General features: G+C 36.2%; 2 protein-coding genes across 3 annotated transcripts in view; one reads left to right on the top strand and one right to left on the bottom strand.

Moving 5' to 3' along the window:
• Positions 1 to 2,428, bottom strand: part of LOC118270244 (protein Skeletor, isoforms B/C) — a 67,528-nt gene extending 65,100 nt beyond the window's left edge. Inside the window, exon 1 of the mRNA XM_050698107.1 lies at positions 2,288 to 2,428. The gene's annotated coding sequence lies outside the window, so the exon portion shown is untranslated. The remainder of the gene's footprint in view (positions 1 to 2,287) is intronic.
• On the top strand, positions 987 to 15,235 carry LOC118270245 (shootin-1). Of its 2 annotated transcripts, none has more exons than XM_035585714.2 (10): positions 987 to 1,252; positions 2,101 to 2,623; positions 5,587 to 5,773; positions 7,075 to 7,199; positions 8,646 to 8,794; positions 9,320 to 9,477; positions 9,888 to 10,086; positions 10,756 to 11,002; positions 11,306 to 11,572; positions 12,125 to 15,235. In XM_035585714.2, the coding sequence occupies exons 2-10, from the start codon at positions 2,347 to 2,349 to the stop codon at positions 12,316 to 12,318; spliced, it is 1,803 nt and encodes a 600-aa protein (XP_035441607.2). In that variant the 5' UTR covers positions 987 to 1,252; positions 2,101 to 2,346; the 3' UTR covers positions 12,319 to 15,235. The 2 variants fall into 2 exon arrangements, with proteins under 2 accessions (XP_035441607.2, XP_050554067.1); XM_050698110.1 differs by lacking the exon at positions 987 to 1,252 and adding an exon at positions 1,959 to 2,009.
• Positions 15,236 to 15,541: the final 306 nt, after the last annotated feature.

The raw sequence follows: 15,541 nt of genomic DNA, 5'->3' as shown, positions 1-15,541 counted from the left end.
GCTTTAAATGTAGCAGCGGTGCCTTCGATGCTTAAAATTATTCATGAGTCGAACCCTCATTTCAATTTCATGATCTCATTTTTAGAACGGTATTCTTGAGTTTTGTGCGAGTTGCATAAAAGTCCCTACCCGTGAAAATGATGAACACTTCGTAGAAAGCAACGCTGTCATAGTTAAGTAGGTAAACCCACTGGGACGTTGTGCTTCAAAATGAGGAAGTAATTACTTTGAACGTAGTGTTTATACGTAGGTACGAATTTTGCCCATGGGGATAAGTGAGGAAAGAGAACGAGCTAGGTTGTTAAAATCAATTGATATAAATGGGACGCTATAATGTTTTACTGTCACGACACATGCTATCGCGATTCTAGTTCTTTGTCTTTACGAGCTTTTGGATTTCATTCCTCGAACAAAGCTGGTGACTGTACCATGTCTACTAGGTTGTAAATAATTGGACGATGTCTCTGTATTAAAGCTGCAGATTTAATAAACAGTCCTATTGTGTTTAATTGTCACTTGAGGAATGACTCAATGCTGCAGGTGTTCTGCATACATGGAATACACCGAGTCCATTGTAAGTAAGTGTGTGAGACAAACCAAAGTGGTGAAGTTGATGTTCAGTTTTTTAAGGTACATTTCAGGCGATCAATCGCCTCGTTTACCTAAACGTACTCACGCACGAAATAATAAAAGTTCTGGTTTTGGTACCAATAAAATGCACATCGTAAAAATAGTAATATCCCATTACTAGTAAACCAAAATGATTTACTCTCTACTCTACTGCGGATTAATATAAATATTCACATTTAACAAATTTTGGAAACATAATTTGTCACTCGAAATTAATGTGACAATCCAAAAGTCAACAGGCCATTAGGAGTTCAATAAAACTTAGATAAACAAGAGGACATTAGCAAGAAGAGGAGATTAATGCCTCGCATCTCGTTCGTGACAATTAAATCACTTGAGATGTCTAACAATTCAAGCGGCCCACACAAGCCACACGTTGCATGTCTCTTACATAGACAAGACGGTTCGGCTCTCCGTTTCACTGGAAATGGTTTAATTTTAGAATTTCCGTTCAGCCCTACTTGGACATAATGCGTGCACTGCGTTTAGTTGTGGATTTTGACATGTGCTAGCGTGTCGCTAATTTGTTTTATTTTTCTATTCAGTGTCAGTGGTATTTTATTGTCAGTGACTAATGTGAGATAGTGCCGATAGTGGCCTTTTGTGTGTTTGTGTTATACTGGTAAGTTTCTCATATTATGTGCTTCGTTAAAATCAATTTATTGTTTTTATTTCACTCTCCGCATATCTATATTTATGACGTGAGGCTAAGAGCGATAATTATGTGATGTATTTATAATATGATTAGTAGGAAGCGGGTCATAGTTCACTGCTTCCGAATTAAATTAAAAACGACCAAAATCCGAACTAAAAAAATATTTTCGTGTGAGTTTAGTAAGTATTTCAGAATATGTATATTTATAAAATTATTCAACGTTTTTAATTACACAACAGATATCTAACAGTACCTAATTATAAATGGATAGTAAATTATTAAACGATGATCAAAATAATTAATTGAAATACATAAACAACATCAATAACGAATACGATGATTTCTATAAGCGTAAGCTGTTGTATGACATGAACGTCTTGCACACGAAGAAATGTAGAGACCAATGTCATTAAAATCTAATCATGATTGAGAAAATTTTCAAAATGAGTAACTGAGCTACAAAGTGGGCACCATTACAATTAATAGATATTAGGACTTGTTTGACGATAATGATAATGATGCGGTTTTTTTGATTTACTAATAAGCGATCCATGCAAAGTTGTTTCTGACTAAATTCTAACGAGATTCTAAGAAGTATCGAATGATAACACTGCACTGCTAACTATGAGGCAACGTCTCTAACAACGTAAACAAAAAGCGTAAACACCAAGCCGTATGACTCACAATGACGAAGTCCTCATTATCATATCAGCCACACGCTTACGTTAGTAACCTTAGTTGAAATCTGACACTCGGATACCATTCTTGTGTTTTAAACGCGCATTTTATATAAAATATTGAATTATTTGTTCCAGCTTCTATACGATCAAGGCTGTTTTACAAGTGAACGCGCGTGACATACTCCGATGTGCTGTGTATAATATCACACGTATTTTCCTCAACGGCGAGAACAAAGAAGTCCTTTCGCGAATTTAATTTCATCACTTTCCAACTAGCGACGCACCAGCCTGTTGATCTAACACGTGTCGCGTCCGTGCATACGTGAAAACGAGAGGATGCGAGCGTTCGACGCGCGCGTGCAATAAAAATCGAATGCAAAAATGATTAAAAGGAACGGTGATAATGTATTTGCGATCGCGTCGAGTAACAATCAGTGTCAAGGCGGTCGGAGCGCCGTCTCGCTCTGTCCCGGCAGCGGCGGCGGCGGCGCGGCCACGAGGATCCCGCGCGCCACTGCCGCCAGGATGACGCCGCCCGACGCGCAACAACACACCAAGGAGGCTAACATCGCGATCTCCACATACGTCGAAAAGTGGAAAAACAGATACGAAGAGGCCGAGCGCAAACACAAAGCGTATTTACTTAAAACCGAAAAAGGTAAGTCTCTTCCATATTTTTTAAATAAAATCTTTAGTTAGTTTTGTGATTTTTTTGCGGTTTCTACTGCGCATGTCACAATATCTCCCGGGTCGTATGCAAACGAAAACCAAGTACAAAATCCTATTCGCGTATTTGTCGGATTATGACAGACGATAACCTGTTGCTTGGACATTAAATCGTAATCTTCCCCAATCCTTGCTCACATGAAATACCTAAACTTGTAAAAGCAAGTATCGTGTGTCAAGTAATGCAAAACATTGGTTTTGTTAGGTATAGGTTAACATTAACAAAGGCTTAACTGTTTATTACGCATTACACGTATGGGATAGTGAGTAATTGAATACAAAGAATAAAAGAATACCTAATATGAATAACGGTGAATTTAACTGTTATCATAGAAGAAATGTATTGGTATCGACTTTTGCGCAACACTATTTTCATTTTTGTTTTCATTTTGAAATGTCAAAATTGACAATCCGTCCGATTTTCATTTCGATCTTTTGTTTTGTTAATTTATTAGTTACTTTTCTTTTTTGAATTTGTGTTGTTATAATAAATTCAAAGTTGATATTAGTTGACCGTTGTTTGACGTCCAATGTTATGATTATTTTAATTTCAATGGATTTTCCTGTCTGAAGATTATTAGGAATGTCTGCAGTGCATTTAATATCAGTAGGTATTTTGGTTTTAAATTAAGTTCATGTTCTCTTTAGTATTATTATAAATTGATTGAGAACTTAATCTACCGTCAATGTTCGTAATAAATAAGATTACTTGGCACTCAAAGTTATGAGTAACAAAATAAAGTTTTGAGAAAAAATCACTATCCGTAGATATTACAGTTTTAAATTGACAATACTAACAAGAATTGATTTATACACAATTTCTAAGAAATCTTAATAACTTTATTATGCATTGCTCTTAATAAATTATTCATAGTAAAATGTATTTATGGAATACTTAGAAAAAGTGTCTGCAGTTGATTCTAAGAAATAAAATAAAACTAGGGCAATTTTATACCTTTAGGTACAGAATATGTGTAATATAGATAGATTAGGTCATCAGTAATTTTGAACAGCAAAATAACAAATTGAATGACTCGCTACAAACATACTGATTATGGTACTTTACCCTATTGTTGTATACAATTAATATTTGTATGTGTTTGTGGTATAAATAGATTGGAATTCCATAAGGATAATTTTTGGGTATTTGTTATCGTTTCATAGTATTACTTTGTAATGTAGTTTTTTTGACATAATTTTCCTTTTTGGTTTTACAAATTACAAAAATACAAGATAAACATATCTATGCTTTCTGGCCAAAATGGGGTAAGTTTAATTTTTTTGCAATATTGAGTTTGGAATCAGCAAATTTTTCTCCATCTTATGATGTGTATAACTCAATATCACAAAAAAGATGCTTGGTGGGAAGGCATCAATATTCCTTTCAAATACCAAACTTTTTCTTTAATGTTCCCTTGTATGATACAGTGATTCACAATTACAAGTACAATATATCTTGCTTAGTTAAGCATTCCAGCAAATCCTAGGTTTTAAAGTATAATTATAAATAAGAATTAAATCCGCTTCTTTAAATTATGACAATCATATTCCATATCTTGGAATATACCAAGTACAATAAAAGTTTCTAGCAATATTTGATTTGATTCACGATTACTATTTACTGATAGTCTTCACGTAACATGGGCTTGGCTTGATAAGCGTTTACCTAACTGAAAACATTACACATTGATTAGATAAACTGTTTGTAGTAAATATGTGATTGATAAAAGCTTGTAGTATTATGGCTACTCTACTTCTTTACCATACTGTAAAACTTGTGGCCCATCCTGGACTCCATCTATACTTCGGCAGCGTTCTAGCTAGAATACTTCATAGGGTCACCTGTTAGCCTATTCTGCTTCACTGACAGACAGACTGACAGACTATTATTTATTTCATTCTTTGTTGATGGTTCAAAAGTACCTAAGTATTTAATAATGGTTTAATTGGAATAAATGATTTGACTTTGTCTTCTGAAAATCTTATTAAAAATGCTTTAATTTTTTTAGAGATCATACCTGACTGACATGCAGGACAACATTTTTAATAAAACCTTATTATCTAATGGTACTGTATTACAGTTTTTATAATACTTGTAGTAGAAACCTCTAGAGTTCATATTTGAACTTAGGTGTTTAATTTACAATCACAATGTAAGTTATGTATATTTTAGTCTTTTAATAAAAATGAATGAAATTGCCGTAGAATGTATAACAAACAGTGAAACAGTGACTGTTTCATGACTTGACTCATACTTAGGTACCTATTGACTTTTACAACACACACATTGAAGAAAGAATCCGATGCCTTACAATGAATGGTGTTATAAACTTATCATTGTGTGTATATTGTGAAAGTAGACATGTGTGTGTGTGTGTATGAATGAGCTGTATGAAGTTGATCCAATACTGTATGATAATAAAATATGAATGCAATGTGTAAGGACGGTAAGTTGCTTTAACTGTAATGTTATCTTATGTAGCGTTCATTAATACCTAGTTAATAAGTAATTTAACATTTAACTGTTCTTGCACTTACCGTAAAATGGGGTGAATAGATATCAAAGTGTGAATAGAAACAGGGAATGGGGGTGAATAAATATAATTAGAACATTTTCACAACACTTATTCACCCCTCTTCTGTCTCTATTCAACCCTTGATTTATTTTGACGCTGTTTTACCGTTATGTTAAATGAAAAGTTATTTTTCGTCGAGACATTTTATCAAAAACAGAAATTATCACCTAGTTATCCAACTCAGTACTAATTGTACTTAACTCCACAAATACTTACTTGTGTTATAACACTTTCTGTAATAACAACCACGCTATATTATATTCCCATTTCTTGCAATATCTTGTCTTTTTTTAACACTATCTCTCTCTTCTATCCACAGCTAAGCGAGAGTACGATGACTTACAAAGGAGATACAACATCCTGTTTGAGGAGCGACAGCATCTGGAGTCGGAGCTCAGGGAGAGGTCCAGGGAGCTCGGCAAGCTCAAGAATGTGTCGGAGAAGCTGTTCAATGAGTACCAGCAGATCAAGAACCAGAGGGATGTGGACGCTGGAGTTATGCACAAGTAAGTGGAGATTTTGATATGGAAACTTTTGTTTAAGGAATTTAAGTTGGTATTTATGTTAAATCACAATAATCTGACTGCACGGTTGGCGTGGTGGCTGCGGCGCAGCGTGCAGCGGGTTCTATTCCCGCACGGTGCAACTCTTTGTGTGATCCAGAAATTGTTGTTTCGGGTTTGGGTGTCATGTGTATGTGAACTTGTATGTTTGTAAACGCACCCACGACAAAAAAATCTTAGTGAAAATCAATCTGTCGGCCACAGCTAGATTTGAAAATAAGTAGGAGAGAGGAAGGACAACACCAGATATAGTATAGTGTTGTATGTTATAGATAGAGAAAAGCCATAAAACTCTAAAAAATTGCCTGCTCTTTAGGAAACGAACCTAAAATTCCTTGTTCAGCTGTCGATAGAGAAATTAAATTTGATTTTATAACTACCTACCCAACTCGAACGCCAAGACAGTAAATATTTAACTCAACAAAATTAAATATAACCTTTCGATGACGTCAATAACTCAAATATTTTAACCCAGAATTCAAAGAACGCACTGCATGTAAACAGACTGATGTCTTATCTTCACAAATACCTTGGCAAAGGTTGGTACTGTTGGTAGTACATTACTTAATTACCGAAACGAGGCTCCATTAGCTTATCGCAAGGAAGGTATTGGGTAAATCCAATCGAGTATTGGTTATTGACACACATTATATCCAACCAAGGTTGTGGAAATGTTTACTACTTGAAAAAAGGAAGTAGGTATAATATGTATATGGGTCCTTCCATGTTAAAATTTTTGTGCGAAATGATATAAAAGTTAAGTTTATATAAAACAAGATGTCTACTGGTTAACAAAGGCTTGTTTTTTTACACTTTATGTACATTCCATACGGAGGTGGACTTGCTTGCTTGTTCTAATGACTTACCAATTATGTAGTGTCAAACGACAGTTTTATGTACATAACATATTATTAAGGTATTTAGAATTGTTCTGCTGATTTGATACGAGTGATTCTAATGAATATTAAGGTCTTAGGCTGATTTCCTAACTTGATCAATTTCGAAATTCTTCACAAAAGCCCTAATAGGGCTCCGGCTCAAAACAAGATATAACGGGGTTGCTTTTAGTCAGTAAGAGTCTGACACTCCCTACCGCCTCGCCCAAGGCGGGAGAAGTCATTGGATGATAATAATTAATAATATGGTACATCTTAATGGTAACTAATGAAAATACTGTTTCCTTTAATAAATACTATAGATTTCTGCCGTCCCTCTACTAATGTATGTATGTTTCCCTGTTGCAGGGTGATGCAGCAGGCGGGCGAGTGGTACAAGGAGAACAAGCAGCTGAAGCGGCGCAGCACGGCGCTCATACAGGCGCTGCCGCCGCGGGCCATAGACTTCGACTACACCGACGCTATCGATGCAGGTTTGTTGCTTTTCATTACTTGGGACAAACCTTGAAGCAAGTACAAAGAGTACTAGCTTCATGATTAGTAGAAAAAGTAGATCCCGTAATGTGATTGTACAATATGACACAAAAATCAGTCCTGCCCAATGATATGCCTAAAAGGTGTAGATAAGTTATAAGCGCTCAGAAAGTGGACAATTAGCAACGTGTTTATAGTAAGGGACTGTTAGATGGAACATCGTGGTTTGTAACGTCCCGCACTCCTCGTAAAGTGTTACGCATTATGTTAAAGGGAATTCCAGTTATTACATCTCTTTTTATTTGCCTCATAGGATAAACCCGCCACAACCTCCCAAAGGTCTGGTCAGATATAGATACCACCATGAAAATACACAACAGTCCGGTATGTCTCGAGACATGAATAATATAATCATCAGTTCATCCGTGATCATGGCTCTTGCAACAGTGCCGAAATATCGGAAACTCATAGACACATTAATAAACATAGTGAATATCCCGTCTCAAGTTCTAATGATACATGAATAATTGTCTTTGATCCCGCAACGTAATAAATCAGAAGATATTATTAGAGGAGAAGAAAAATCGTCTTTCTAGCGCCTAGTGTTTTAGTACAAGCATTTATAAACGTCGATGCCGATAGCCATTATGGCACCGCTGCACGATAGTTTCTACTAACTTACTATTAGTAATTTTATCATAAGGTGTAATAGAAATGAATATTTTGTTATCAATGTATTTGTTATGTATTTTGCATGCAAAGTGCATCAGCCACTCATCATTTAATAGCGTTATCTGTCTTGATTGTATTAGAGATTGTTTGTAGTGCAATGGAAAGCCAAGTTGATGGTATGTAGTATATGTTGCGTTATTTATTTAAATGTTTATTTATTTGTATTCTCATACTTCTTCTTCATTATCATCATCAGCCTGTTCTCGTCCATTGCTGGACATGGTCAAATCAAATCAAATGTGATCAAATCAGGGGACCTACTCTAATTCAACGAAAAACGAAGTTTCGTCCGAAACTTCGCAAATTTCGTACTACAATTCCATTTATTGCGAACCTTTGTGAACAAAAATGAACGAATGAAATGAAGATAAATAAATAGCTTTTGATTTGAAATTATAAATACAACGTTATTTTAAGTAATTTCATTAGTAAATCACGAAACTTCGGATTCGAGAACCGAAGTAGGCCCTCAGATCATTTATTTGTTTATGTTTACTTATGTATATGTGTACCAAAACATGTGTTTTCATACACACACACATAGGTGCATAGGTGGTGGTGTATAGGTGAACAAAATAAGGCCACTCCTCATGGCATGCAAATTTCCAAGTTACAAATCAAATTATAAATTAAATTTTAATTATTTTAACTGTCAGACTTTTAAGTAGTCCTCTCCATTCTCATACTTACTAAACCATACATTTCCACTGCAGCTTCAGACAGCAGCAGCAATGAGGAGGTGGAGTTCCTGAAGAGTACGGTGGCGGAGCTGTCGGCGCAGGTGGCGGCGCTGCAGACCGACCTGCAGGCTGCCAGGCTGCACGAGTTCGAGGCGCACGAGGCCAATGTCGCTATTGGACAGGTATGCCTTCTACCTTATTGTTAGTGCAATAAAGAGGTCGCCCTTAGTATGTAGTATTTCAAGTTCTATAGATTTTGAACTCTCTATGTGACAAGAAAACGTGAAGCTATACCAACCTTTTAAGTGTTGGAGAGCTATGTTTCGGCACTGCTGGGCCGGCTTAACAAGGTGATCCATCAGCTCGTTGGCCGCCTTTTACAGAACTTATAACATAAAAAAGCCTAATCAGCTTCTCTGTCTATACTTTGCACATCAGTTATTTGTATTGGTAAACATAATTATGTGTCTTATAACTACAGACGATTTCAAAATCTCTATTCACCAAGATTAAGAAGAGAAATTATCACAAAATGTCCTCTATAAAGAGCTCTATATTGATAAAATTTAAGCCAAACTGTTTAATATATCTATCACATTAACTGCAACGAGAATAACAATCGAATATTTTAGTTATAAATAAAGGAGAAACTTTTAACCCTTATTATATAGATATATCATCTCTAACTTGACAAAATGACATTCCAGGAGTTAGAAGCAGAGAAAGAGAAGTCAGCGGCGCAGGAGAAGGAGTTGCAGGAGCTGCGCATCCAGCTGGAGAGACACAACCGGGTGTCCAAGCTGCTCATGGAGGAAGTCACCGGCCTGAAGAACAATGCCGACAAGGATCGGGAGATGGCTGAAACGTGAGTCACTTTACTGATAGTAATTGCATTAGATTGATTAGCTGGTAGGTGTACTCTTCTAATGGCTCCTTGCTTCTAATGGCTTGGGGAAATTCTAACCCGAAATTCTGGTATTGTGGGTGGCTATATGGGTGGCGGCAATGGCTTACCGTCAGATGGTCTGTGTGGCATAATGTCATAAAAAGAGGTTAATATACTTATTCAAAAGCACAAAAAATATTGGTGCTATCTTCATTCAAAAGCACCAAAAAAGAAAATGATTGAAATATTGCTATATAGGTAACTTTAACTGATCTAAGTAAAGGTTTCAGACAGCTCAATGAAGTTTTTAAGTTTTAAAAATATTAAAACTAAAAAGCCTTCTTAAACTCATTTTTATTTCTTACTCACCATTTCACTATCGATTACAGATACAGAACGGAAGCCCGCGCAGCGAAGAAGCGCGTGAAGTTACTGACCCACCAGAGCAGCCTGCTGCTGGGGTCCCTGCTGGGCGGCGACCTGCCGCCTGACGAGAGGCTGCAGAGGTTGCTGCACGAGGTCGACTGCCTCAAGGACGCGCTCGAGGACCAGGCACTCCGGCACAGGGACCAACTCGATGAACTACAGGTACCCACCGGAATTATGCTATTCACCTTTAATAAAATTATGGGCATTTTGTGCAGTTCAATCTATGTAGATAATTATATCAGTTATGGTACACAATTCAGTGCTTCAAGGGAATTCAAGTAATCCTTAACATAACATAATGAGGTGTATGCAAATAATAAGACGTGCAGTCGGTTCAACGTTTATTGTGGACTGAAGCAGCCGGCGCACGCGCTCGCGTTTACATACACATGCTTGCGCGCGCACACCAATACACTACACATAACATTAGTATATTGATACTACAATATTTGCTATGAAATACGCGGGAACGACTTAAACAATGTTTTGAATTTTCCTACGGCCTATTCAAGGCGTTTGATAGCTTTATTAATGGCATTTGAAGAAGAAATATATGTTTATTTCTTCATTTGGAAATAAAACAAAATATATCTATAATATTGGACCTTAAAATTAATTTTAATAATCGAAACCGAATACAAATTGCAAAACAATATTATTTTATTAATGTAATGTGGTAGGTGTCCTTCAAGGCACAAGTCTGGGCCCAACTTTTATTGTGTATTCGATTTGATTAACATTTTTATTATTCGTTTTAGCAGAATACAAAATCTTCAAGCCAGTCTAACGAATGTCTGTATTTAATAAATAATCCATTCTATCTTACAGCTAAAACTAGCAGAAAAACACGAGGACACAGACATCTTACTATGGGAGGAAAAGATCCGTCTAGCTGAGGAGGACGCGCAGAAAGCTCTAGAGAGGGCCGAGGTGGCTGAGAGGAAACTGAGGGAACTTCAGCAGAGGAACACCAGACCACAGCCCAGGGATAACCTGATGGCCAGGATATCTTACTTCGAGCAAGGGGGGCAGAAGAAGATCGAGGAAGTTAAAGAGGAAGTTGCCGCAGTTACTGGTGAGTTTTATGAAAGTAGTTGGGTTTATTGGCAATAAAGTGTCTCTTTTTTAAAAACTGGTTTGTAGTACTTCGTATGTGGTATTTAATTATTTTTAAAGCCTACTATCAGAAAACTGTAGCTTGTCGACCATATAGTGTCCCCCATGACGACTGACATGTTAATGGAGAATTTACTTTCACTTGTAAGATGAGATAGAATACAAATGTGTCAAATGTAATATCGTGGCATTGTCATATCTTTCAGTCGCAACTTTCAATAAACAAGTATAGATAATAGAAAACTATTCTCTTAATCCCCAGCTCCAACAACAAGCACGTTACCTCCACAACCTCCGGAGCCAACCCCAGCGCCAGTTCCCCCACCGGCTCCTTCAGTCCCCGCTCCCCCTCCCCCGCCAGTAGCGCCACCCCCTCCCCCGCCAATGGTGGCTCCCCCTCCACCCCCGCCGCCGCCACCCCCTCCGGCCCCCGTAGCATTCGAGCCATCGGGCGCGGACGACATGGCGCAGATGTTGGCCAACAAAAGCGGCACGCTCAGGAAGAGTAAGCAGAATGGCGCTGATTGTGGTTCGTATATCTATACTAATATTACAAAGCTGAAGAGTTTGTTTGTTTGATTGTTTGTTTGTTTGAACGCGCTAATCTCCGGAACTACTGGTCCGAATTGAATAATTCTTTTTGTGTTGGATAATGCATTTATCGAGGAAGGCTTTAGGCTATAAAACATCACGCTATGACCAATAGGAGCCGAGCAGAGCGGTTGAAACCGCGCGGAAGTAGCTAGTTTATTATACAGATATCTTACTAGCTGTCCCACTGTCACCAAAAAACTGGGTATTGCTCTTGTATGGGAAAATGTTTTGGAATTTTTTATACCTATCTAGACTACAATCTGATTGGGTGTTTTCGATTTATGAATCGTCTTAAGTACATATAATAATCTGCCCTTAAGTACAAAGGAGCTCTCTTACATATTATGCCTACTTTTCTAGTTCAGCATTGGAACAACCAATATGTTCTTTTTTTGTATAATCTCTTGAATAATTTTTAGACACAACTATCATAACTAACAACATACTACAAAAGCTCTTTAATAACGCCAAAATCTTCAATTTCTAGGTGGGGCAATAGACGCAATAGTAGACCAGATCAAGGGGGGCAAGTTCCACCTCAAGTCCACCGACCAGAAGTTCACGGAGAAGAAGGCCAAGGAGGAACAACCGGAGGCTGTGAAGGAGATGCTCGCCATCCTCGGCACTCTGCGCAAGAGGAGGACCACTGCCCGACCTGGGTTTGTGGAACCCGACGTCTGAGGGACGGGGGGAACTAGAGGTACCATTCGATTTCATGAAGACTACTGTTTTTTGCTCATCAGATGGTGCTGATTTATGCTCATGTTCATGCAAAAATTTAATGTCCAATGACACTAGCTAATTTTGTATTTTTTTTTATGGTATAAGCCGGTAAACGAGCATATGCTATACATAGTATATCAAGTATATCAACTGATTGACAAGCAATCATCGTCGCCCATAGACACTTGAAACACCAGAGGTGTTACAGGTGCCAATGGCACGTGGCAAGTGTCTTGCCTTTTGGGGGTTACGAATTTATGGGTAGTTGGGAAATCGGGGATTGGGAAGGGCCTCTGGTAACCTCACTCACACAACGCAAGCGTTGTTCCACATCAGTTTTCTGGTCGGCCGTGGTATCACTCCGGTCGAGCCGGCCCAGCAGTGCCGAAACATGGCTCTCCCACACTTAAAATTGTATTGAACAAACTTATTAGCTATATTGGTGCCATCTGGTGAGTATAAAACGGTAGCCCTCATTATTGTTGAGTAATTAGGTCAATCGTATCTGACTATGACTAATTGTATGTTGTTTATTTTCCTTTTAAAGACAAAACTATTGTTTATGCACCTTTTGACACAAGCAATGTACTTATGCATTTAGAACAGTACCCTTAGTATGAGTTTGCATTTAAAGTAATCGAAACGAGAGCGCTTTCGGTGTTTTCATTGGCTGGCTCGAATAAACCAACCAATCAGAGCACCGATCGCACGCATTCGATTATTTGAAACGTAAAGCAAACTCGTACTAAGGGTACAGATATATTAATTCAGAGATGTCAATATTAAACTTCAATGACATTATTTAACTATGATATGACATATTATGATACTTGAATTACTGCTGTACAATATTAGATGACAGTCTCTTTAAAATAAGTGTTATGTTGTATGACGGCCATGAATTGATAACTTGTTCAATTTGAACAAAAGAAATCTTATTTTAGACTATATTTTGTTCCAAGACAGATAGCATTTTTACACTAATGTTCTCATAAATATTTGTTATATATATTTACAATAAGATAGACATACATTGTGCGACTATTACTTTTTATATGTCACCTATGAAGTTGCCAGGTTTCATAGGTACAAATCTATTATTATTTGTAATAGTTTAAGAGACACGTGTTATACGAATTGAGAAGCTATAGTTAATGTAATAAGGATTATATTTCATCAATTTTATGTCTAGATCGAGTGTCAGTTTAGTAAAGTAAGGTGATTCTTATGACTACTATCTAAGGGTTATGTTTGATTGATGTGTGTCAGTAGTATTACCAGTTGACAAAATACTGCCATTAAAATAGGGAGTAGTAAATATTTACCGATTACAAGATAATAATAATAAGTCGATATTATTGAGTCGGGAATCGAACCCGAGATACCTAGCCCGGCAATCGCACTTGCCACTCGGCAAACGGGCCAAGTATTACTGGGTTTTTTTTTTCAGTTTTTCGAAAAGTTCTCAGTAGTAGCACGGAGTCTGGAATAGTGCCCGGTGTATGGAAATAGGCTCACCACCTATTACAAGGGACTTATAACACAAATGGTGAAACATATCTACTATAAATTGTTTATTTTCTAAGCTTCTGTGGTGTTGATACTCTAACTAGACATAAAATTGATGTATAAAACAGACATATCTAAAGGAATTGATTTACATATTTAGTAAGGATCACTATGACAAGTCGATATTATTATATCTACTTCCATTATAGGTAAATATTTAGTAAAACGTGAATATGTTTAATGTATAGTACATGAAGAGTGCCTTATAAGTGTATTTGTGCCAATTTTATAATTCGTGTATTTCTGCCATTTTGTCCAGAGTTGCCATTAGAATAAATATTTAATGTTGACTACTAAAAAAAATATATTTGTAAATTATTTCAAATGTTTGGTTGTGTATCGAAATTGTTTTTATTTATTTTTTCTTTAATTGGATTGTGATTGAAAAGCATTTATTTTCAAAATTGAATTTTGTAAGATTTATTTATATTTTATTTAACCTTGAGAATGGACAATACCTTATTTTATTTTTGTATACGAATTGAAACATTTTAGTAAAATGTACCATTTCTTATTGTCTGCTATCTCTTTTCAATACTACCTGTTAGAAAGAGACAGAAACAGTTTATATGCCGTTACAACTTATGAAAGATATTATGACAAATACCTATTAAAATATATTGTTATAACTATTTGGTTATATTAGTTAGTTTAGTTACAATATAAGTGTAATGATCTGAAATACTCTAAGGTAATGTTTATAGTATTGTATAGTTTATTGTAACTTTTTATACCTATTGTAAAGTTTACTGAGTTGTGGATACTGCTTGCGTCTTGTGCACGTTTAAATAATAATATTAATACGTAAAAACTTTACGCCTTTTTAATAATGCCATAAAATCATCTTTCTATTATAAAAATCAATTGCTGTTTGTTAGTCTCGCTAAAACTTGAAAACGGTTGGACCTATTTGATTAATTTTGTTCCTGAATTGTTTGTGGAAGTCTAGGGATGGTTTAAAAGATGATAAAAAATATGTTTGAGGCGGTACGAAGTTTGTATTTTATAAGTTATTTGACCTCTATTATATGTGGACTAATAACATAACTGAAATCAAGTGGGTGTACATTGTACAGTCGTAATTTACACCTCTACCTACCCTATCAGGGATAAAAGGCGTGTCGGTATAAATAGAATGTATTTAAGCGTGTACAAGTACGGCATGGTTCGTATACTGAAGTTACCTGCGGTGCCATCGTCCGTCGTGGATATGTCGAAATTGAAGCATTTTGTAAAGTATTATTTACTCTAGCCTAAGTATACACTCAACGTTTTTATTATACAATATAGATTTATACAAATATAACTGGATTTTTTATTTTGTATTCGTATCTCCTTAGCATTTTCCTATTCCTAAGAGGTAGTAAGTGCTAAAAGTAGTTGATAAAATTGAATAAAATATCTGACCAAATTAACACAGTATACAATTTCAGAAAATCAATCGATTAATGTTTTGTGTTTTAAGATTTTTACACTAAAATGTGTTATTTCTTTATCAATATTTTAACAATTTTTAATCTAAGTATTTATAGCTTGAAAATATATACACATTCATATATCTTGCTGAGCAGGCCATGTTCCATCGTCAGCCGTATCATCGCTTACCACCAGG

This window comes from Spodoptera frugiperda, chromosome 13, assembly GCF_023101765.2.
Source record: "Spodoptera frugiperda isolate SF20-4 chromosome 13, AGI-APGP_CSIRO_Sfru_2.0, whole genome shotgun sequence".
Classification (NCBI taxonomy): Eukaryota; Metazoa; Arthropoda; class Insecta; order Lepidoptera; family Noctuidae; genus Spodoptera; species Spodoptera frugiperda.
The sequence above is the reverse complement of the archived record's forward strand: the minus strand, read 5'-3'. Positions and strand labels throughout refer to the sequence as shown.